At 43.8% G+C, this 23,679-nt stretch overlaps 1 protein-coding gene across 1 annotated transcript in view; it reads left to right on the top strand.

The window, feature by feature from the left end:
• The window catches only part of CUNH6orf58 (chromosome unknown C6orf58 homolog), a 29,006-nt gene extending 5,620 nt beyond the window's left edge, over window positions 1-23,386 (top strand). Inside the window, exons 2-6 of the mRNA XM_025211361.1 lie at window positions 3,877-3,960; window positions 7,804-7,988; window positions 9,771-9,886; window positions 15,759-15,997; window positions 22,971-23,386. Coding sequence (XP_025067146.1) covers window positions 3,877-3,960; window positions 7,804-7,988; window positions 9,771-9,886; window positions 15,759-15,997; window positions 22,971-23,110 — 764 coding nt within the window. The 3' untranslated portion in view covers window positions 23,111-23,386. The remainder of the gene's footprint in view (window positions 1-3,876; window positions 3,961-7,803; window positions 7,989-9,770; window positions 9,887-15,758; window positions 15,998-22,970) is intronic.
• The last annotated feature ends 293 nt before the right edge of the window (window positions 23,387-23,679 follow it).

The raw sequence follows: 23,679 nt of genomic DNA, 5'->3' as shown, positions 1-23,679 counted from the left end.
CAGTTTTCCCCTCTCTAGGAACAGGGCACCACCGTGCTATGTGACAGGGGTGCATATGAGATAGGGCATTATCACATATAACACAACATGTTTTCCCCCAGGTAAAAAGAAACTAGAAGCTTTACTAATATGCTAACAGCCTAGGGCTATATTATACAGTTTAAGATGGAAGCAAAACCAAATATAACTAATGGAATGTGCATTACTTTCCTATATCATACATTCTGATTTTAAAAGGCACAACAAACTAGGCAAAAATATTCAAAAAGTGTTTTTTTTTAGTCCCATAATCCTGAGAACTAACTGTACATGTCTTTCCGATTCATAAATCAAAATTAAGTCTTCTTGAGCATCTTGACAACACATCCAGTACTTCACTGAAAATTGTTTCCATACTCAAGTTAATGTTTCTACACCTGAGTTAATGTCTGCAAGACTGAGAAATAGGAGCTGAATTCCCAGGAGCAGCTAATAGTAGCATTGCAGAAGAAAGGCTAGCTTCATTAGTGGAACATTAAGACCATTAAAAACAGGAGGGATGGCTGTTAACATCTGTGGAATGAAAAGTTTAAAACGAATTAGGTAGATTATAATGAGCCATGAAGTCAAGTGACTCTCTTATTGCTGCCTGAATAGAAGTGCTACTGCCACTGCCAGGCAGTGGGTTTTAAGCTTTGCGTAGACCAGGATTCGAAGCAGGGTGTAACTGTACCACTGCCCCCCACCCCAAATCCACCCTTGTCAACACATTTTGGGATATGGTTTTTCCAGCGATACAGGTGACAGCCTCAACATTTTTAACTGTGACAAAGTGCTTACACAAATGAGGGTGGCTGGGTGTCAAGTTGGACAGCCACAGTTTGGTATGGAGGCATCCACTGCTTACATGTTGGCCTCCATGGTCTCACGGGTTTGGAAGATCATGATACCTTTGGCATCAGTGATGCAGTGCATCAGTCCTGGTGGTACTCAGTCTGGACCCTGCACTTATGCGTGCCATCAAAGCTCTCCACTTGAAGGATTCAGCAAGAGCTGCAAACACCTTTTTCTGCCTCCTCTGCCTTCCATGATGGGCCATTCACTGTGCATCAGTCTCATGTCCCATCCTTGGAGTGCTATCAGTGACAGAGCCTGTCAACTTACCAGTCACAGGTGTTGGGACTGAAATCAGAGCAAAGCAACAAATGGTCCTTGTAAATGTATCACACTTTCCTGATAAGATGAAGAAAAGTACAACAACTGTTGCTCTACATCTCTGTGAAATTCCTCCTTCATGCACCAGCACAAAGTCATTATTCATTTTCCCCTGTGCTCCCCACCCAGACCAGGTCCTGGTCTCATTTGCCCCTACCCCTTTTCCCTTTTTTGCACAGAGGTGGCACATCTCTGGAATCGTGCACTCCATGACTGTTGGGGATGTGTGTATTTGCTTTCTGAAGACAGCCATTGGCCAACACATATCTATGTCTGGCCCCATGTTTCAACCAGGGGCTTAAGAGGGCCATTGGTTGTGGTAGGGACTCCTGGCTCTCCATTTTGTGGAGAATCCCTAAAACTTCTTCCTTGTCCTTGCAGCACTACATCTTTCTTGCTGATGTGTTGCTGCTGAGGGTATTCCTGGAAACAGGAGCTGGTCATCTTGCTAAGAGGCAGCACCTTCCCCTGCTCCCCCTCTCCTCCATATAACCATCTTCCTTCTGGAAGACATGGTTCTGCCAGATAACTCTGAATTGCAAGGAGGTTGTGAAGTATGATGGATCCATCAGTAAGCTAGGCATCCTTAGGAACATGAAGACCTAACTTCAAAGCCACCTGAGAATGTGGTACCAGTTCCTTGTTCTGAATGACTTAACAAATGATCAAAGCAACCATTGATCTGGCCCTTGCCTAGTGACCACTTCATCCTACTGTTCCCTGCCCTGGGGACAAACCCTACTCTGTTGCAAATGAAACAACTGCCCAGTGCACCAGCACAATTTGGCAGTAAGAGAGGTGCAAGCTGCAGTAAGGGAGCAACAGAAAGTGAGCAGGGAGTGCTGAGAAAGTAGCAGTCTGGGGCCCGAGGAATGTACAGAGAATGAGAAAGGGGACACCCCAGATCACAAGACTTACAAGTTATGCCTCTGAACTCAAGGGAATAATATGGGTCTGCAGGTGGAAAGGACCTGGGAATGCTCCCTACAAGTTGGTGCCCAAGGCTAGTGCCCCAGTCATCCACCCCTGGTTATGCTACTGACAACCAGTAGTAAATACAATTACAAAACACTATCAACTTATCAATGCACATTCTATGCAAACATACCAACAGACAAGGAGTGACTGCAATGCCACAGAAAGAGATCTAGATTTTATAAAGGATCACAAACTGAGCCACTATAATATTGTTGCAAAACAGGTAATCTCAATATTGCAATGTATTAATAGGAATCCTGTGCGTAACTCACAGATTGCTTCTTTCATTCTATTCAGCACTGATGAGGCTTCACCAGGAGTATAGGAATCAGTTTGGGAAACCACACTCTTAGAAAGATAAGGACAAACTGGAGATCCACAGGAAAGCATAAAAAATAGTTGGCTTAACCAACACCAAGGGAGATGTAGTTTGGATATCACAAAGACCTTTTTGACTCTGACGGTCCGTAAGCCCTGGAACAGCTCACCTACCTAAGTTGTGAAATGTCCATCACTGGCAGTTTTTATATGCAGATTAGAGAAATATCTGTCCGTGTTGTTTAGACAGGTTCATCCAACCTTGAGGAAGGCTCAGATTAAGGTCTTCTCCCACCATATTTTTCTAGAATTCTGTGTCCTCCCTGGCCGGGTCCACACAAACAGGGGCGTGCCTTTGCAGCAGCAGAAATTTGTGCCTCTCCTTTGTGCTGCAGTGTACACCCCTGCCCGTGTGCGCCACATACTGCAGGAAGGGAGGGGGGAGGGGAGGAGCTGGTTGGGGTACAGGATGCCTCATCAGGGGTTAGCCATCCCCTGCATTGAGGCACCCTGCATTCCAGCCAGCTGCGGAGCAGCACATGGAGATGGGGAGCCCCCATGCCGAGGCACCCTGTGCCCCAAGCAGCTCCTTCCCGCTTGGTTGTGGTTCAGTGTGCCTCAAGATGGGGGAGTAGGCAGCCTTCAGCTGGCTGCTCCCCTGTCTCCTTGTGCCTCAGCATAGGGGCTACACTGCAGACCCCTTCCCTGTGCTGAGGCACATGGAGTCCCCATACTGAGGCACCCCGCATGCCAGCAAGCCATGGAGCTGCAGCACAGGGTGCCTCAGCATGTGGGCTCCACATGCCTCAGTGTGGGGACCCTGCAGTGGACCCCCCCACACCAAGACACTTGGAGACAGGGGAGCAGCCAGCCCAAGGCCGCCTGCTCCTCTGTCTCAAGGCACCCTGCGCCCCAGCCAGGTGGGGAGTGGCTGGCTGGGGCACACTGTGTCTCAGTATGGAGGCTCCACAGCATGCAGAAATGGGAGAACAGGCAGCATGTCTCCTGGTGCTCACCTATCTGTGCATGTCTCCTGGCGCTCGCTACTTTGATGTGGTTTGCGCCACTTTTTTCCAGGGTTTGGGAGCGGGGGGGGGTGTTCCTACCAGGAAATCCTGGTAGCAAATTTTGCTCTAGCGCTGCAAATTAGCAGTGCCATGCACTGATTGATGGGAAACTTGTGCAGTTTGTGTTGCAGTGCCACAAACCACATGTGCCTGCACATCTGGATCCAACCTCTGAGAGGTATTGACTGTGAAATTAATCTACTGTATGAAGAGTAACTCTTTTATCCTCTAGGCCAAATTTGCAAGTCCCGTTGTTTTCAGTGAAGCTGCTTTGTGTGCATAAGATGACCATTTGAAATTCTATTTTGTTTTGATTCAGGGAGATTAGCTGTTCCTCCCAATACAACCTGTGGCCATGGATCTGGAAACCATCTGTGCATATCTGTGCAAAGCTGGTGGGGCTGTGAGTACATGCAATTATTTTCTATTATTCAGGAAATTATTTCAGGCATAGAAGGCAATTCTGAATCTTTTATCCATTCAAACCTCCACAATTCAAAGCTGCCTCAGCATAGGGGCTACACTGCAGACCCCTTCCCTGTGCTGAGGCACATGGAGTCCCCATACTGAGGCACCCCGCATGCCAGCAAGCCATGGAGCTGCAGCACAGGGTGCCTCAGCATGTGGGCTCCACATGCCTCAGTGTGGGGACCCTGCAGTGGACCCCCCCACACCAAGACACTTGGAGACAGGGGAGCAGCCAGCCCAAGGCCGCCTGCTCCTCTGTCTCAAGGCACCCTGCGCCCCAGCCAGGTGGGGAGTGGCTGGCTGGGGCACACTGTGTCTCAGTATGGAGGCTCCACAGCATGCAGAAATGGGAGAACAGGCAGCATGTCTCCTGGTGCTCACCTATCTGTGCATGTCTCCTGGCGCTCGCTACTTTGATGTGGTTTGCGCCACTTTTTTCCAGGGTTTGGGAGCGGGGGGGGGGGTTCCTACCAGGAAATCCTGGTAGCAAATTTTGCTCTAGCGCTGCAAATTAGCAGTGCCATGCACTGATTGATGGGAAACTTGTGCAGTTTGTGTTGCAGTGCCACAAACCACATGTGCCTGCACATCTGGATCCAACCTCTGAGAGGTATTGACTGTGAAATTAATCTACTGTATGAAGAGTAACTCTTTTATCCTCTAGGCCAAATTTGCAAGTCCCGTTGTTTTCAGTGAAGCTGCTTTGTGTGCATAAGATGACCATTTGAAATTCTATTTTGTTTTGATTCAGGGAGATTAGCTGTTCCTCCCAATACAACCTGTGGCCATGGATCTGGAAACCATCTGTGCATATCTGTGCAAAGCTGGTGGGGCTGTGAGTACATGCAATTATTTTCTATTATTCAGGAAATTATTTCAGGCATAGAAGGCAATTCTGAATCTTTTATCCATTCAAACCTCCACAATTCAAAGCTATTTCAGTGTGAATTATTTTACAATGTAATCTCATAGAATGATACATAAGGACAAGGGAGTAGAATAAGATTTGATGACTTTGAAATTTCTGGCTACTGGAGGTAGAAATTCTCAACCTTAAAATTCAACTGGATGCAGAAAAGTGACTGCATAATACTGGGTTCCTTATTCGTTACTCTCAATAGTTATGGATGAATATGCTCAATTTAATGCCAGCATCTTACACTATACTGTAAAGTTATTTGTATTAGTCTCAAGTCAGTAGAAGTAAGGGCAGGGTGGCATTTTTGAGGCTAACTGATTAAGAGAGGCATCAGCTTTTATAGGCTGCAACCTATTTCATCAGATGCCCCCCTGCTCTACTTTCTACATCTTGACTTGTGAAAATCAAGCTCTACGTTTTCAGCCTTGGCAAGAAAAATGTTGTTAACAATCTCAGTAGGCACCGGTGAAATTGTCTATTGCCATCCGTTGCCAATGAAGACAAACTTTGCCCAAACAGCCTTATTGTCTCCCCCTATCTTTCCCCTCTATCACTTTCTATCGTACATGCCCTTGTTCCTGCTCATTTTCTCCTGACAAGGATTCTACACTAGCTGCCGGCCAGCTTCATGGCCTTGTTTCATCTTAGTAGCCTCCATTGGTAGCCAGATATTTCTTGTAGAGCATCCTATAATTAAGTAGCTAAAAGCAAGTTGGCAACTAAAATTAGACACCATCATGTGAGAAATAGGTGTGCAAAGTTTCAAAGGCTGCAAACTGATGGCCCCCCTTTTCACACCAGGATTAGTTTTATGGCTGCACAAAACACAAGCGAACAGATGCCCTTGCCCCTTTTCGTATCCCGCATACCCCAAAATGTGAACACTACAATTCCTGTTAATAATTTGTGCCTCTTTATCATGGCAGATATCTGCTCAGTTATGGAGCCATCCCAGCAGCCCGGGCTGCCCTCACTCTCTAGCTGTTATGGGCAGGTGATATAAGACATGTGTTTTACACTGCAGAGCAAAGGAGCCCCATGTGGTTCCCTTGCTCTGCACTTGCAGATGCACACTTCGGAATCCCCTGCATCTGATCCCACAGGGTTGGGCCCCTGAAGCCCCAGGAGAAGCACAGGCCCCATCATGAATGACTATGGCCCCAGAGGCAATGTGTGCACCTGCCAATTGATCAGGTCAGCTGTGCCAGGACACATCCCGGCATGGCTCACCGCATGACAAAAAACATGTTTGTAGTCAAAGAAACACAGGCATTATCATACCTGACCAAACCATCTGATCCAGTCTTCTGTTCCTGTTAGCAGGCAGCACCACACACTTAAAAAGCATCCTCTCAAAGGCAATGAATAGGGTAACTGACTTGATTGAGCCATGTGCTATGACTAAGTCACAGTACGGTCAAATAACACACAAGAGTGGTAACATCACTGTATTGGGAGCAGAGTTCACAATACAACTCTGCAGTTACAGACAGCTGACAGTATGCTCACTACAAAAAGATGGAGGCATATGACCATTTTTGTTATTAGAATTTTTATAAATTCAGCCCTTGCCATATCCTAAGAGCAGAGCATTGCAAGTATGATTTCTCAGACCCATGTACACTTCATCGTTCCAAGCACTAAACTACACTGCTTTGGTCAGCCTCTGCTCGTGGTCTTCCCACACAACAGTGTCACCATCAGCCTTTCAGTCACCTACAATGATGGAGGTAGCTGGTATGAGCAGGGGCTATGGTCTGTGGTGTTAACTAAAAGAAGGTAACAACTGTCTCATTCTCCTCTGCCTTTATGAAGATAGAACTGGCCTGCTTTTCTTTTCATCCAAACCAAAACCATTCAGTAAATTCACAAGTCATTTTGTATGACTGCAACTGCATTTTGGAGGGCATATTTCCTATTCTGCCAAAGAAATACTACTGAACTCTTGCCAGGACCCTCCCTTTCCCTAGACGCTAGGTCTGTATTTTAAGTTACTCTTCAGGGCAGTGGCATGGAGGGCATTAGTTGGTTTCATACTGACTTACACAAGTTTAATTTTTTGCTCGTAGTGCCTGGTAAACATTTCACACCCTGTGTGTATTAACCTTTAAAAACCTCATTTTTCAAATGACCAGTCCCTTCCTGCAAAGCACTGAGCACCTTCAATGCCTAATTGGACCTTCATGTAAAAAACAACGTAGACACTGAATCCAGTAAATAAGCCCTTAGTTTTTAGACAGTTGCCAATTTTTAACTCAGATGCCAATTTTAGTACTTCTGCTATCCCTGATAGGCATGCTTCAGTTACCTGCAACCAGGCGTATCTGCATGTGCCATTAGGAGGCAGCAATTGCTCCACAGTTTATTGCTCCTAGGAAGCTCCCAGACGTGTCTCTGTACATGCCCCCAGACCATAGCACATTAAGCCAAGTCACAGGGGACCCCAGGGATCAACCTGCCAGCCTGGGGCTGCTCTGACTGATCTTAATGTGCTGCAGAGGGACTGGTTGGGGCACAAAGGTGCTTCAGTGCAGGTCTAACTGGCAGGCAGCCCCTGCACTGAAGCACTTAGGCCCCAGTCAGCCAGTCAGCATCTACACATGTGCTGCTGGGCACAGAAAAACTCCATAGCAGGGCAATGCTTTTATTCACCCTACTACTACCCTACTATACTTGCATTTACAAGTACTTGTATTTACAAGTACTACCCTGCTGAGTTTATTATTTTTGTGCACCCTAATAGGGGTGCACATGTAGATAGTGAGAGGTTTATAGCGCAGTTAATTAGTCAACTGTGCAGTAAATGTCTCACATAGTCATGCCCACTGTCATCTCTTTCTTTTTAAAAATATGCTATAGGTATGAATTACTACCTGGCTATCATACCCTTTCTGGGTGCTTTGGAAGCTGGCTTTTTTGGGCAACTAAAATATCCAGTAGAAATATTACCACCAGAAGAGCTAAGAGAGGATTTCTGCTACAGTGTTTCTGACTGCCATTCCCAAATTCCAAAACTCATGGATGAATGGAAGGCCTATTTTGAGGTAAACAGTTATTTTCATATTTGGTTATAAATGAACACAAAAATATATATATATTTTTAAAAGCTGTTATTTTATTTTATAATCAGATAGTGTGATTATTTTACACTAGTACCAGTGTCCAGCAGGAGAAATCTAAATGAAATGAAATGGTTACTATGATGGAAGAGAATTGGGCCCAGGCATTATAAGTTTTATACGCTATTTTATTACCATTAAAATAACTCTATATTTGGCTTGTGACCCAAGTGACTTTGATAATGTTGGTTCTTCTGAGAACTTGGGTGGGGTCATGCTCATACAGCTACATGGTGCAGCGGTGGGGAAGAGGGAGGGGAGCATCCATGTGGCATATCTAGTGCGGCCTATGGTGCATACAGCCCCTGTTGGGATTATGTGCCCCCCTCCCCCAGGGACTTTGAAGTTGGACATCTCTGGCATGGAAACTTTCAATTTGCCAAGACACAGAAGTCCTGCCTACAGTAAAAAATATATAGAAAAACAAGGTCCACCATGGTTAATATCAATTTAGCTCTTTAAGACTTTAGGAATCTACAGGAGATGGGTTTTAAAAGATCCGGCGTAACCCAAATCCATGCTCCACTACTTAATTTAGGAACTATATTCTACTTGTTGTAGCAGGAGGGGTTATAAACCAATCTTTTATTGTTAACTTGCTTTTTCTATCCTTTTCCTCCTGGAAACCATCTTTGCAACTGAATTATCCACTGTAAGTATAGCAAATGCTCAAAGAAGAATTCAGTCTAAAGCCTGTTCTCAGGTCTAGCAACATTTTTTCATGTTAAAAAACTGAGTGGGCAACATGATAAAATGTGTCCATTTGAATAAATGCATCTATTAAAAATAACTGATCTGCCCTTAGATTATATTCTGGGTGCCACACTTCAACAAGGACATGAAAAAACTTGAGAGAGTCCAGAAAAGAGCCACCCGTATGATCAGAGATTTGCAAGGCAAGTCATACGAGGAAAGGCTGAGGGACTTGGGTCTCCTCAGCCTAAAAAAGAGGAGGCTGAGAGGGGACTTAGTAGGAGCTTACCACTGTATCAGGGGAATACATCAAGGGCTCGGTGAACAACTGTTCACCAGGCACCCTTGGGGAAAACCAGGAGTAATGGCCACAAACTCCTGGAAGATCGATTCAGGCTCAACATTAGGAAAAACTTCCTCACAGTTACGGTGTCCAGACTGTGGAATAAGCTCCCTCCAGAGGTGGGGCAATCACCTACCCTGGAAATCTTCAAGAGGAGACTGGACAGTCACCTTGCTGGGGTCACCTGACCCAAGTTGCCATTCCTGCCTAGTACAGGGGGGCTGGACCAGATGATCTTACAAGATCCCTTCCAGTCCCTTACAATCTATTAATCTAATCTATTAATCTATAAATGCAACTATTCTGGTGTTATTAAATAGCTTTTATGTATGACAAATTTCAGTGTGTGGCATTTGGTTATAGACCTGACTCATAAGTTACTGAGTGAAATTCTGTAGCCTGTACTGTGCAGGAGCTTGTATTAGATTATAATTATGGTATCTACTTCTGGATTGTATGGATACCCTGATATCCATGACTTCAGAGACTTTTTCCAAATTAATCATCAAGCTTTCATCACTAGGAACCACCTCATTCTAACTATTTAAAAGAAATTTTCCGTGATTAACAAACTATACATTTTTCCAGTTGTTTCAAGATATAATAATTTTGAAAAATGTATTTTAAAAATCTATTTTCTATGCTAGCATTTCTTTTTTCTTTTGGTTTAGTATCTGTTATCTGCTGGACAGACTCCTGCCTCAATAAAATTAGACGATGCTCTGAATTACTTGTGGAAAGCGCATGTAGCATCCATTGATTATGCACTTCCAAAATTCAAAAACAGGTAAAATATAAACATAGATGTAGTCAGTAAAGTGCACATGTAGGTGTACCCAGATGGCACATCTAGATGAGCATACACATGCAGTACATGGTGCCGCAGACCTGTCTGTGGCACCACACACATCACACATGCAAGTATTCGCTGCACTGATAATTTGTGGTGTGGAAGATTTTTTTTTGACACTGGGAGATCCCTTGTTAAAAATACTGTGCCTGAAAAAAGTGGGGTGGCGCACATGGTGGCAGCATGCACTGTCAGAAACCAGAGCCTAGCCGGCTGAAGCTATGCTCTGGCTTCCAGCCAGGCTCCATACGCCAGATCACCACCACTGAAACCCTGGGAAGCCACTGCTAATTGTCCCCAAGGAAAAGCACATGCAAAAGCACATGCACACTCAAATGGGTGTGCCCAGAGAGTCCTACTTTGCTTCAGCAAAGCCTGAGTAGCATATGCATTGAACAATGGTTGTATTAATCCATACTCCAGCAATGCCTATATTCCTTGCTTTTCATCTTGGTTAGGGGGAGGATGCCTACTCATCATCTTAGAAAAGCATGATATACTGAGAGCAGATGACCCCGTGCACTAGACCAGACTTTCCCAACCCCTGAGCTGTGGCCCAATACTAGGCCATGAAGGGTTGGCTGCCAGACTGGAAGTCTGGAAGTGACTGGCATACTGAAAACCAGCAGCCACCCCTTTTTTATACTGAGTATACTGGGTTGGCTGCTGGTCTGCAGTATGCTGGTCCACAGTTTGCTGGTCCACAGTTTGCCAGTCTGTGGTCACTTCTGGTCCACGATTTGCCAGTCCATGGTCTAAAAAAGTTGGGAACCACTGCACTAGACACAGTGTTATGCCCATCCACTCATTTATGCCCCCTTCTCTTTACTCTTGATTCACACATCTCCTCCTATGTATCCAATTTATTTCTCTAAGAGCAGGCCTGGAAATGTTCTGTCCAGGATTTAAGTTGAGAGATATAGCCTGCCTGAAGATTGTGAGCATTTACATATAGTATGATATATAGTATAGTAGACATACTTGATTGTTGTGCAAATTATGCTAAGATAAGTTAAGTAATAATATTGCTAAGCAGAACACAACAAGGTACAGAAATGGATACAAGATTGTACATAGGATGAGATAGATGCAATAAAACATTTTACTATATTGCTACATTATCTTATTACTCAATTTCTACATTATTGAACTTCTGTATTGGTTATTTATTACATGCTACCATTTGAATATTCCAGGTGAGTGTTTCTGTTACCTATGATTTCTAAATCATCCCCTCTCAGTTCAGCCACTCATCAATTATTTTGCACATACCAGGGATGTTTTGGTATCAGGATACTTCCATATGGAACCATTCCAGCTGTGTACTATACAATACTGATCTTAGTACCTTTCTTTATCATTCACAATGGTTGCTCTTTCCCAATATAAACCCATTATTGTTTTTTTCACGAAGCCTTAACAGCATTTAACACATTTTTTCTCATAGATTTCACAAGGGTGAATGCTGGCCATATGCAGGAAGGGTGGAGTTCCTTTTGCTGATACAAAACCCTGAAAAATTCAGCCAAGTGAAGCTTTATTCTACAAATCTATTTTTCTGGAAAAACAATGATTCTAGAATAAATTTCATCTGGCTCTGATATGAATCAGCAGAGGAGTGCAAACATATCCTAGAAGTGGCCATCATTCCAGGGTTAAGGTGCTAACTTAATTGTTAACTATTTCCCACCTCGGCAGATTCAGATATTCTTTAAATGAGACTACTATGACCTCAGAGGTAAATCAAACAATCACCTACTGCTCTTCCTCTATAGCTAATTTGCTGTAATTAGTAGGGAGGCAAATTACCTGTTTTAATTAGAATTTTCATCCTGAGCCCAAGAGTCACTTCTCTTTAAAGTTTCCTTGGGTATATACCAAATTGGACATGAGAGCTTAAAAGGCCCCAGCATGGCACTGCTGCCTAATTTCAGCTGAGTGCTAATGACTACATCTAAATAAAGGCTTAAACACTTCAAATAGGATACAGGTAGCACTTACCATAAACCTGAAACTGCAATCCAAAACACTGTAAGCCTAGAGGTATCTTAACTCCCTAGACTCAGACCTGACTAACTTGAGAGTTTTTGAGTTTCCTACAGTCCTGCTTTTGTGAATGACTGAACTGCTTCAATCTGATCGGCTAGGTATGTAGGTGCCACCTAAGCCCAACTGGGATTTAGACAGGAGGCAGAGCAGTGCCTATGTCCCCGAAAGGGCTTGATCCAAGAGACATGCTCAGGCAGGCATAAGACATAACCACAAGTTTAGGTCTGTATGGTAGGCTGATTAGGAAATGACATATTGCCACACACCCTTTATATAATAGCCTAATGATTAGGATGCCACATATGAAACAAATGTCTTGGGTATTGGCCCATGTTCCTAAGAATGCTTACACATTCTATATTAAACCTCCATTGGATAACAATCAGAAATAGTCCTGGAAGGGGAAACCAGGACCCAGAGCTGTCTGACCTGTCCTTCCCCGAAGTGAATATCCCAACTGATAGGCCACAGAGTTAGGCCCCCTTCCTGGGTTCTCTCCTTTTAACTTCATAAATCTGCACATGATAGGAGGTGTGTGCCTTTACTCATAACTTTCTTGTGACTCAAACACTACATTGTGGGATAGGAGGCATGGGTTTGAGCCCATCAGATTGAGGAAGAAACTGCACCCCCCACTTCCTAAGTGGGTACTCTAACTATTGTGCTACTATACTAAATGTGTCCTTCACTTTTTCCAGCTTTCTCCAGCTGCATGTAAAAAATATTAGTGATATCTACTCAGTCCCCTTGAAGGAACTGTAGGTATGTGTGCTCCGGCTCAGGAGTGCATGGGGCCCTGCATGGAGCATAGCTTTAGATGCCCATGGTTTGGAGAGGAAAGGATGTGCTTAACCATCCCTATAGGCTAGCCCTAGATAGCTCCCTCCTCCATGTTATAACTTATATTCCACTCTGAAGTATCTGCCTCTCCCCATGCACTGTTTAGGGAGCCTTAGAGTTCTCAACTCCACCCTGGAACTTAAAAGTGAAGTATTGTGATGCTTAGCTAGCAAATACACAAGTTCTTTATCGAATTTATCCCTAAACTAGTAATGCTGAAGGAAGTGAGGGGCAGGGAGACTTTGAGGGCACAGATAGAAATTACATTTGTCAGATGATCGGTCCCCTGAAATCACTCTACAGCCATGCCATGACATATTTGCATGGCTACAGAGTGCTTTTAAAGTGGTCAATCATTCAAAAAATTAACCCGCATCAAATGAAGGATCAGATGAAGGCGCTCCACTTTGAAGCACCTTAGAGAACTTGTGCTTCCTAGAGTTAATCTATCATGCGATCTGGTCTGGGCTGATGCAGTGCAGCCTTGCCCCTAGTACTGTCTAGAGGAAGAGAGGTGCAGACTGGGGTTTGCCTGGCCTGAGCTGGAGTGGGGGGAAGATAGATTGGAGTCCCCACCTCATGGGCCCCCCTCAGTCCACCCACTAAGGGTCAGACTGGGCAAACCCCAGCCCACAGCTCAGTTCTCCTTCCCTCTCTGTCCTCCTTTCCTGCAGACAGGATGGGAGCTGGAAGGAGGGGTGGGATTGGGGGCGAGGGATGGCTTCTCTTCTGCAGGCAGGCTCCAACAGGAAGGCTCAATCCCACCCTCCCCAACCCCCTCCCCGACCCAACAGGCATACGTCTGTTGGGTTGGGAGAGGGGAGGGGCTCTAACTCATGGCACTTTATATAAAGCACCATAAGTTAGAGCAGGGGCCTGTACATCTGTCAGCACCCTGAGTTGCAGTAGGTCTGTCTCTATGTCACAAGGCAGTGCTGAACAGAGATCCCCCAAACTAGCTTTACTCCACAAGCAGTAGAGCTTCATTATTGTGGCCCTGTAGGCCTACTAATTAGCTATGCTGAGAAACAGGACTGATTAGCCTGGGCTCAGCACTACACTAACATGGCTATGCTGCTTATGGTCTGGAGCTAGTGGCTAGGGACAGACATTCAAAAAGCCTGAGCCTGAATTGATTCAATCTTTGCAGGTTAGTCTAATCTGGCTAGGCTAAATCAATTTTATAACTGGACAGACATCCTAGAAATGCAGGGACATGCCTGCAGTAGCTCAGGGTAGAAGCCTGGGGGTGCTAGAGTAGCCCTCCCTTCCCTTCCACAGTACTGAGCTGAGGGGAGCATGGCCAGGCCCTGGCAGGATGCTCTGATTATTCCCTTTCCTCCCCCCCACCCCAAGTTGCCCAGCAGGGAATGTTTATCACCCCTAACTCAGTGTTTATCAATCCATTAGGAAAGCAAAGCCTTTCTCCATTAACTAATGAAGCTCTTCTTAAACAGCTCTTCCAAGGAAGGACATTAAGCTACCCGTTGATTAGCTCCAAAAAATCTGTCTGCCTGTCATCTCCCATAGCACGGTCAGTAGCCAGCACGTGGTATGCTAGCTAATGCTGAGGTATCTGCGTAAGGCAGAGGGGAGAGGGGAATAATCCCTGCTTAGCAGGGAGAAGCCAGGCAGATGCTCTGTGTCTGCAAGTCCCTGCTGGAGCTCTGGCCAGGGAGCAGAGGGGAGGGGCCAGCCCTGCTATAGAGCAGAGAGCCCCACCCAGCCCAGAGAGCATGCTGTGATGCTGGGGGTGTCTGGTTTATCTTAAACCAGCAAGAGGTCTGGGACAGACATTGAATAAACCAGTTTGACCCAAATCATTTAATGCTGATACTACATTCAACCAGGTTTATCTCAAACTGGTTTCAGCCATTTTCAGACTGGTTTATGTGCACTGAACATCTGTTCTGTTCCAGGTTTAAACCAGTTTCTGATCACTTAAACCAATTTATGTATAATGTCTGTCCCTAGCCAGTGTGTGCAGAACCAGCTGAGGTAACTGCATGGTGCTGACTTGTGCCATATGGTCTTATCCACTGATAGTAAGACTTTCTTTTTGTACCCTCTTCTTTACAAACTTCCTAAAAACAGTCCTTTCCCACTTGACTAGTTGATATAACCCAACTGCCTTGTACAGCTCTGGGAATGTGTCTCCATGCTTCTTTCTGATGTTTGGTTGACTCTATAGCCTAAATGCTATTTCACTTCTAAGTTTCTCCATCAACTGTCCTAAGAAATGTGTGTCTAGTCCTAATTCACCCTGGGAGAAGCATGGCTCTCTTATTCTGATATCAGTAGCTGTTACCAATCCTAGCTGGTCCTAAAAAGTACAGGGTTCTCTCCTGTTCTTTCATTCAGGAAACCTTACATACTCACATTTTACAGAAATCTAGTTTATTCAGAAGAAGGCCCACCCGCCTTCAGTCTAAGAGCCTAGTGATTAGAACAGTTGCTGACAAAGAGTCTGACCGTGTAGTAGTCTGGTTTGAAATCAGCCTCTGTCCTAGTCAAAGTCAATCCACTGGGCAGCCAAAAGTGAAAGAGTCCTGGGGTCAGAAGAACATGAATTAAGCAGTGCAATTCTGTGCCTTATATAGGAAGGCACTGTCCTCTTAAGAGGGCTCTGGGTTCAACCTCTTCCTCCCAGTGCTATTTCTGTAGTTCATAGTGAATAGTAATTGGATACAGTTGACTACTTTATTGCTCTTTGTTTAGTAGAAATAATGTGGAGATCTCAAGGCTGGTACCATTTGTAGCCTCAATTCCCTTGAAGTTGATGGAGATGAGAATCTCAGCACCCATCAAGTTTCAATCAAAAATATTTTACACTGTATTAGATCAAATTCAGTATAAATGGTAAACTAATGAGTTATTGGGCTTAATTTATCTGTTATATTCAAATTTTTATTTCTTTCAGATTAAAATATCTCTCGGGCCCTGAGACAAATTTTGGTGAAAATTGGGCAAACGGTATGGAATTCATTGCAGCTACACATTTTCCTACAGATTTATGGAATACAAATGAATACCAGGCATTCTTACCACCAAGACTACTTGTTGAAGGAGATGCAATCCCATTCATTGGTGATTTCAGTCCAGAGCAGAACAAAGTCTTGCTTTCATTGTGTGTTCTTCATAAAACAAATGAATTTACAGGTAGGAAGCACATATGTGGTATTTTTCTTCTATTATCAAAGGTACTTTCTTTACAAAACAGCTTCCTGTTTTGTCCAGTTAAAAATCTGAAACAAGATTAAAGGCTACAAAATTAGTTTTATAGCACCACCTTGTGGGGATAAGTAGAACTCTAATCTCCTGTAACAATAGCACTTCACTTACTTCTCAAATATATTTTTCTTAGAGAAAAAAATGTCTGAATCTTGAAGGTGAGAAATATATTACTATGTGCAAAGTCCATTCTCCAAGACTGTAGTCTCTAAATTAGGTTAAAGTTTTTCCATCTATAAATTATGCTGAAAATCCCCTTACTTAGATAAAATCACTCTTGAGGTGATGCTGTATTGTAAAATAAAGATGTCTTAGAAGTTGGAATGGAATTTTTGGCCATTCATTATTTATATCCAGCAATACAGATTATTATGTCAAATGTGTTCCTGGGACGTAGTATCATTTTAGTAGTTCCTTGGGTCATTTTGAAACTATTTTCAGATACAGAACTTCTAGGTAGAAATCTACATATTCTAGGTGGAAGGGCCTTCTCACAAAGGCAAATGAATTTGTATTGAAAGGACTTGTATTCAAAGGACACTGGCAACACATTCAAGATAGATTACCCACAGGAGAGCTGTGCTTTAGGTTTCCAATCTCCATGGAATCTTAGCACATACAAAGTCAGCAAGAATGTATTTGATTACCATTCTTTGTACTACACTGTCAACATGTACTTGGCAAGGTACAGTATTACATCTAAAAGACAGCATTATTCTAAAGTAATGGCTCTTGCATCTAGTTGGGAAGCTGATAAGATCTAGTCTGTCTGATCTCTGCCTGAAAAAGGCATTATGTTCACAGCTAAGGGAGAGATGCCAAGCTGTTTTGCCCAGTGATTGCTTTGTGTGTCAGGATTACAATTTAGAGTTGCATCTGATTTGGGACTGGAGCCACTGCAGGGATTGGGGCCTGAAAAGCTGCATTCTCAGGAGAGTGAGACAATGAGTTTTAGGGTCTTATTACACCTTATGCTGTGAGCTGCAGAAATACTGATTGGTGTTAGTGTTAGCTTGGAGTTTAAAGCAGTCACATCCTTAGTCTAGAAACCTTCTCAGACTGTCCCCAACCTCTGTGACTTGCTAGTAGCTGTGACTTGCTACTAGACTAGAGGCCTGGCAAGCAGGGACAGGACTAGGAGTTGCCACTAGAGGGCTGGTTAGCCAGGATAGGCTTCCATCCTAGCTTTACGGGCAGCAGTGTAAGAGATCCTGGGATACTGGAGGACTTCAACTTGGGCAGCACATCTGGGGGAGGCCACATCTTAATGGAACAGGAGCTGTGTAGTACGGATCAGAGATAATCCTGCTCTGAAGTGTTATAACTTTGAGCCATAAAATGAGGGCTTAAAACCTCTTTAAGGTGTTAATGTGAAGACAATTCAGGGGTTAAGATCTCCAGAAGCCTCCCCAAATGACCATGTAACAAGGCCCTTAGACGGTAAGTCTGGAGCTGACTGAGACTTGGTTCATCATGGCCATGGGAAGAGAAGCAGGGGGTTAGCAGTCAGCTTTAAATGAACTTTTAACTTGTGTTGGTTCATCTTTGTGGCTTGATGCTACAAGCTGGTGAATGATTCTTGTGAGGTGCCAAGTCTTCTCCACACCTGATAACTTTAATGATACTTAAAGGTTTTCAGCACCTCACAGAACTGGGCCATTGAAATGTAAGCTCTTTGGAGAAGGAAAGTGTATATAACTCCATGTTTGTACAGCATCAGATAAATGTCTTTTGCAAGATATGTTTTTGTTATGTGGAAGTTGTAGAGACTTGAAACAAAATACAAAAAACTTTACATAGATAGGCAATAAAACCAGACATGCTCAGCAATAAATCAGTCCTGATTGCCTTCCAGTTTTGACTACTCACTTCTGTCCTCCATTTCCCACTTTCTAACTAGCCAGGAACTATACTTATAGACCTATTGGTTATCTGTGTTAGGTTCTGATCAATTCCAATGTGCATGGTTTCCAAACCTGGTCATACCTATGGCCCTATAGACTATACAGATTAGTTTGTCCTGGTTTTTGGCCTAAAGCTTTAGGAAGTCAAAGATATACACCTTGTTATCATAACTACAGACTATTGTCTTAAGCAAGGAAGGAAGAAAATGTGGCAAGGTAGCACCTTAGAGACTAACTTGTTCTGAAAGGCATAGTCATTAGCCTACTTTCTCAGATGCTATGAGCGGTCTTGCAGAGAGCAAGAGTACTAAATAGAAAGGAATAAAGTAATTTAAATACAAACAATAGGGAAGGGGAAGAAAGGATAGGGCAGTGGGCACTGGTAAGAGAGGCATGGCTGGGGTCAAGAGATCAAAAGGAATAAACAAAGGCTATAATCCACTGAGGAACATAAGGGTTATAAAAGAATCCAGAGCCTCTGTTTAGACCATACTTTACACAATCTATGGGTGAATTTGTTCCACAATCCTGTGTTCAATTTGGTTTGAAAGATTTGTTGTTTAAGAACAGCTGCTTTGAGGTCCAGGGATGTTAAGTTGTTCTGCCATAAGCTTGTGTGTCTTTCTGGAACTGATATCAGATCAGTGTCTGTTCATTCCTTCACATATAGGTCTCCCAGTTGTCCAGTTTAAACACCAGAAAGGCACTGTAAATTGGTGATGATATATGTTGTTGGTAGAGGAGCAGGTGATGAATAAACTCCAAGTATCATCGTTCATGTTGTCTGGTCCAGTGATGTCATCTGTGTTGATATAGGGGTACAGCTAGTATCTAGGTCTATAGCGATGCCTGGTGGCTTGGTGAGAATAGGATTTAGGTAGTCTGTTGCTGAAGAGATGCCTTTTGAGATTGTGGGACTGCTCCTAAACCAGGACAAAGTGGTCTGATTTGAAAGAATAGTCTGTCTCTCCCTACACAGTTATAAGTGATTATTACCAGGCATTAAACTTCTGATTTTCATATATCCTGCATATCATAGTATAGCACTAGTGTGGTATATGGAATGTTCTTTCCAGCAGTGGTAGGTCCAGTCTTTCACAGCATTGTGAATTTGGATCTGCTGAGGATGTTATGTTGAGGGACAAAATTGTCTTTTCAGCATAACTGATAGCAAACTCAAGGAAAGGCTCCTGGAAAACCTCTCCCTCACCCTAGCACAGGCTGTGGATATCTGCAGGGCAAAGGCTCTCACAAGTGCCCAGGCTTGTGTTATGCCTGCAGAAGCAAACCTACATGCAGTTTAGCAAAAGCAAAACAAGCCCCCAGTGAAGTTTACTTCACAGGAGGGTCATCAAACTGCAAAAGGCAAAGTTTACAAAAGGTGTGGAAGCACACACAAGCCTAGATCCTGCCCAGCTTTCAGGAAAACTTGTTACAAATGCTCTGGAGTGAACCATTTTGCAAAAATGTGCAAATCAAAGGGAGAGGCTCCAAAGTCTGAAAAAGGAGTCAGTACCCTACATATGGGCACTAAGGGTATGTGAAGCAGGCCCTATTTGATTTGGATTCGGCCCATATCAGGGACAGTGATTCGATTCGTTGATTTGGATCACTGTCCCTGATTCGATTCAGCTGAATCTGAAGATTCAGTGCTGATTCGGAGAATCAGCAATTCGGACATAGACGCAGCTTTAAATGTTTTTTCTACATACCTTGAAGTAGCGGGCACAGCTTGTGAATGCTGCGATGCTGGGGCGGATGGAGTGTTCCACAGGACTGGGTGGGGGGCACCTCTACATGCTCGGCGGTGAACCCAGAAGTGGACTGAAAGTACTTCCAGTCGCTAAGCCACAGAGGCGCAGGGAGGCCCCCCAGCACGCTCTCCAGCAGACTTGGAAGTGGACCAGAAGTGGGTCTAGTCCACTTCTGGGTCTGCTACCGAGCATGCTGGGAAAGCCCCCCGCACTTCTGTGGGACACTCCATGTGCCCCAGCATCGCAGCATTCACTAGTCACCTGCTACTTAGAGGTCTGTAGAAAAAACATTTAAAGCTGTGTCTATGTCCGAATCACCAAATTTTTCTCAATCTCTCCAAATCAATTCAGAGGGTTCCAATTCAATTTGGAGAAATTAAAGGGTCCTCTGATTCAATTTGGATTTGGAGATTTGGCCACCGAATCAAGCCGAATCTCCGCCGAATCAAATCAGGAACCGAAGCTTCACATAGCCCTAATGGGCACAATGTCAGTAAAGCAGCACTCACAAACCTTTGATAACCCGGATGCCTGGTATAGCACAGTTATGATTGCTAATTTGCCAGTTTATTTTAAGTTGGATACTGGAGTGGAAGCAAACACTATTCCAGTAAATGTAGCAAAGGCTCTGCAAGGCAAAGTACACAAGACTTAAGCTCATGTTATACTGATTGCATTTGGCAGTGCACACATTGAACCAAAAGATGCAATCATTGCATACTGCAAATCTGGTGCTAATGAATCCAATTTAACTTTTTACATAACTGACGATAGTGACCCACCAATACTTGGTAGGGTGGCATGCACCACCTTAGACCTCATCAGAAGAGTCCATGGAATGTCCCTGACAATAAGGCAGATCTTCTCAAACTATACCCAGATATTTTCAAAGGGTTGTGCCAATTTCCCAGTACCCACCACATCTATGTTGACCCAGCAGTACCACCAGCGGTGCATGAGTGTAGAAAAATTCCCTATGCAACTCTAGGCAAATTGAAGACTACCCCGAAAACGCTGGAAGCTATGAGAGTCATTATGAAGATGACTAAGCTTACACCCTGGGTCAGTAGCCTTGTGATCACACAAAAGAAGTATGGCTATGACTTTTTCTAGATCCATGAGACCTCAACAAGGCAGTGTTGAGGCAGCACTTCTTTATTCCCAGTGTAGAGGATGTGCATCACTTGTCAGGTAAAAAGCTGTTTGCAATTCTTGATGAAAAGGAAGACTACTGGCAAGTCAAATTGGACAAGGAATTGGCAGCGCTGTGCACAGAGGATGTTGTTGCAGCTCCAAAAATATGACATCCAGATTCTCTATACCCAAGTCAAAGACATGTTAGTGGCTGACACACTTTCGAGAACCACAATGCTTGCTCCTCCCCCTGAACCTCATCTTTTCCACTCAGAAAAGGTAGTTCACAGTCTGACTGAAATGGAGTCACTCAGTGGCCAGTTATTTCAGCAGTTATAGGAGCACACAAAGGCTGACAGGGAACTACAAACCTGTAAAGCCCAGCAGCTTAATGGGTGGCCGAACAGACAAAAAAAAGTTAAACCTGAACTAAAGCCTTACTGGCCTCTCAGAGACTAAATCCAGATTCAGGATGATTTGCTCATGATTGGGCCAAAAATAATCATTCCACGCGGGGTGAGACCAACATGTTGACATTGCTTCACTTGTCCCATCAAGGCATACAAGTTCAGAAGCACGAGCTCATCAAATCATGTATCAGCCTAAGATGAGTACCTACATTGAGCAATGGATTGTAAATTGCATGCCTTGTCAAGAGCTCCAACCCAGTACTCAGAAAGAGCCCATGATCTCAAATGAGATCCCAGACCTGCCTTGGCTAAAACTGATGGTAGTCATTTTTGACCTATGGGAACAGTCTTATTTGATAATAGACAACTATTACTCCAAGTACCCAGAAGTTTCACACCTGCCCAACAAGACAACCAGCATGGTAATAGCCAAAACAAAGTCTGTATTTGCTCACCATGGCATACCTAAAGAAATTGCTTGTGATCACGTGCTATTTGCAAGTCACATGATGAAACAATTTGTGACTGATTGGGGCATAACTATCACCCATTCTAGTCCAGGTTATCCACAATCCAATGGTCAGGCTAAATGCATGGTTCAGACCATCAAATCAAAGTTTAAGAAGACTTTGCAGGATGGCTCTGATCTATATCTGGCTTTACCCAATCTCCGGAACACGCCCATTATGGGTCTTGAGTATGCTTCAACACAGCTTCTGATGCAGAGACATTTGCGCAGTACCATCCCTGCTACAACAGCAGTGCTGACTCCCAGACTACCATCGAATGCCTCCCACAAATTGCAGAAATTTCAAAGGTGCCAAAAAAGCACTATGACTGCACAGCTACATTCTTGCCACCTCAATGAGAGGGGAAGAAAGTAAGGATGCAAACAAGTACAGGTTGGATACCAGCATCCATTATGGCAAAAAGGGATGAACTGCATTCCTATGTGGTAAACCCCTCCAGTAATGTCTACAGGAGGAACAGAAGACACTTAAGAAGATATTACTCATCAGTACCAGCAGAACATGTTGATGCACAATAACAGATGGCAGCAGAACAAACATCAGAAGTAAAACCAGATCACCAAGAGCAAGAGTTTCATTGTGTTTCCGAGTATCCACCCACAGAGACACCTAATGACACTACGCAAACTAAGAATGGACATGTGGTGAGATTGTCTGTGAAGTACAAGGACTATGTAATGGGATAGCGGTAAAAGCTAGACCCCAACAGTAAGTCAAGTGCTAGCAACCTCTGGCTCCATGATCCCAAAACATTGTGAGTTAAAGTAGCTACTGATGAACATTGAACTATTTAAGAGGAAGCTCCCAGAGCTAAGAAGGGTTATGTGGTATATAGAACATACCTTTAAGGGGCCAGCAGTGGTATGGTCCAGTCTTTCACCCTGATGCCCTGTGGGTGCACTTTGGTTGGTGATGTTGTTCTCCCTGCAAGCTGCAAGTGCGTGTGGTCCTGAAACCTGTTTCCCAATAAAGATAAATCTGTTTATCACCCCACTGGTCTCTACTGAATGCTGACTTGAGGACAGAACACAAAAGGCATGGAGGTCTGAGTGAATACTCCATCCCCGGATTCAGCAGAGATGGTCTTCTTGCCCCTAATGTACTGAAACTCGGCACAGACTGTTTTAATTGAGCTGATTTAACAGTATTGCTTGTTGTTTCTTTCCAAGGAGGAGCCTTCCTAGCATTCTGGAGAATGGCTATGTCCACTGAAGAAGGGAGAGCAGCAGGCCGAAGACTTATTCAACTTTTGATTTCAAGTGGGAGCATGACACCTGATGCAGTGGGAATATATAAAGGTTTGTGCTGAGCTGTTCTGTCTGCATCTGGTTTCTTGACAAAGCACAGTTCCAACATGAGCCTGATGGATTTCATCATTTAGGTGATCTGGTCAAGTTCACTTCTTAACAAAGGATTTCCTGAGTAGCTGCATGTGTGCCATGAATCAATATCATTATTCCTAATTTTCCTAATTGCTCCTATTCATTTAGCTCATTTTCTCATGATTAAAATTCCTTAAAAAAACAGAAATGAAGATGCAGTGAATTTGCCTTATAAATGAATGCATAATGAATGAAAAAATGCAATAAAAGCCAATTGAAGTCTAATGGTGACTCTTGCTTCTGCATTCAGTGGTCTTGCCATATATGTCATTTGTCTGGTCTCTGATGGTCAAAAGGACAATGAAGCAGGACCATTCTTTGAATCTGTGATAAAAAATACAGGGTATTGGCTTAACATTCAGCTGTGACAGCAGATGCTATATTTTACAAGCCAGCTTCAATCAGGTTTGAAAATTTCAGCTTTTCCAATTTAAATACTTTGGTGCCAGTAGGTCCCCTATATACTGCTTTATATCATAGAAATGCCTCACTCCAT

The sequence above is a fragment of the Alligator sinensis genome, unplaced genomic scaffold (genome assembly GCF_000455745.1).
Source record: "Alligator sinensis unplaced genomic scaffold, ASM45574v1 scaffold96_1, whole genome shotgun sequence".
In the NCBI taxonomy this organism is placed as follows: Eukaryota; Metazoa; Chordata; order Crocodylia; family Alligatoridae; genus Alligator; species Alligator sinensis.
Note: the sequence above shows the minus strand (reverse complement) of the source record. Positions and strands in the feature narration are given on the sequence as shown.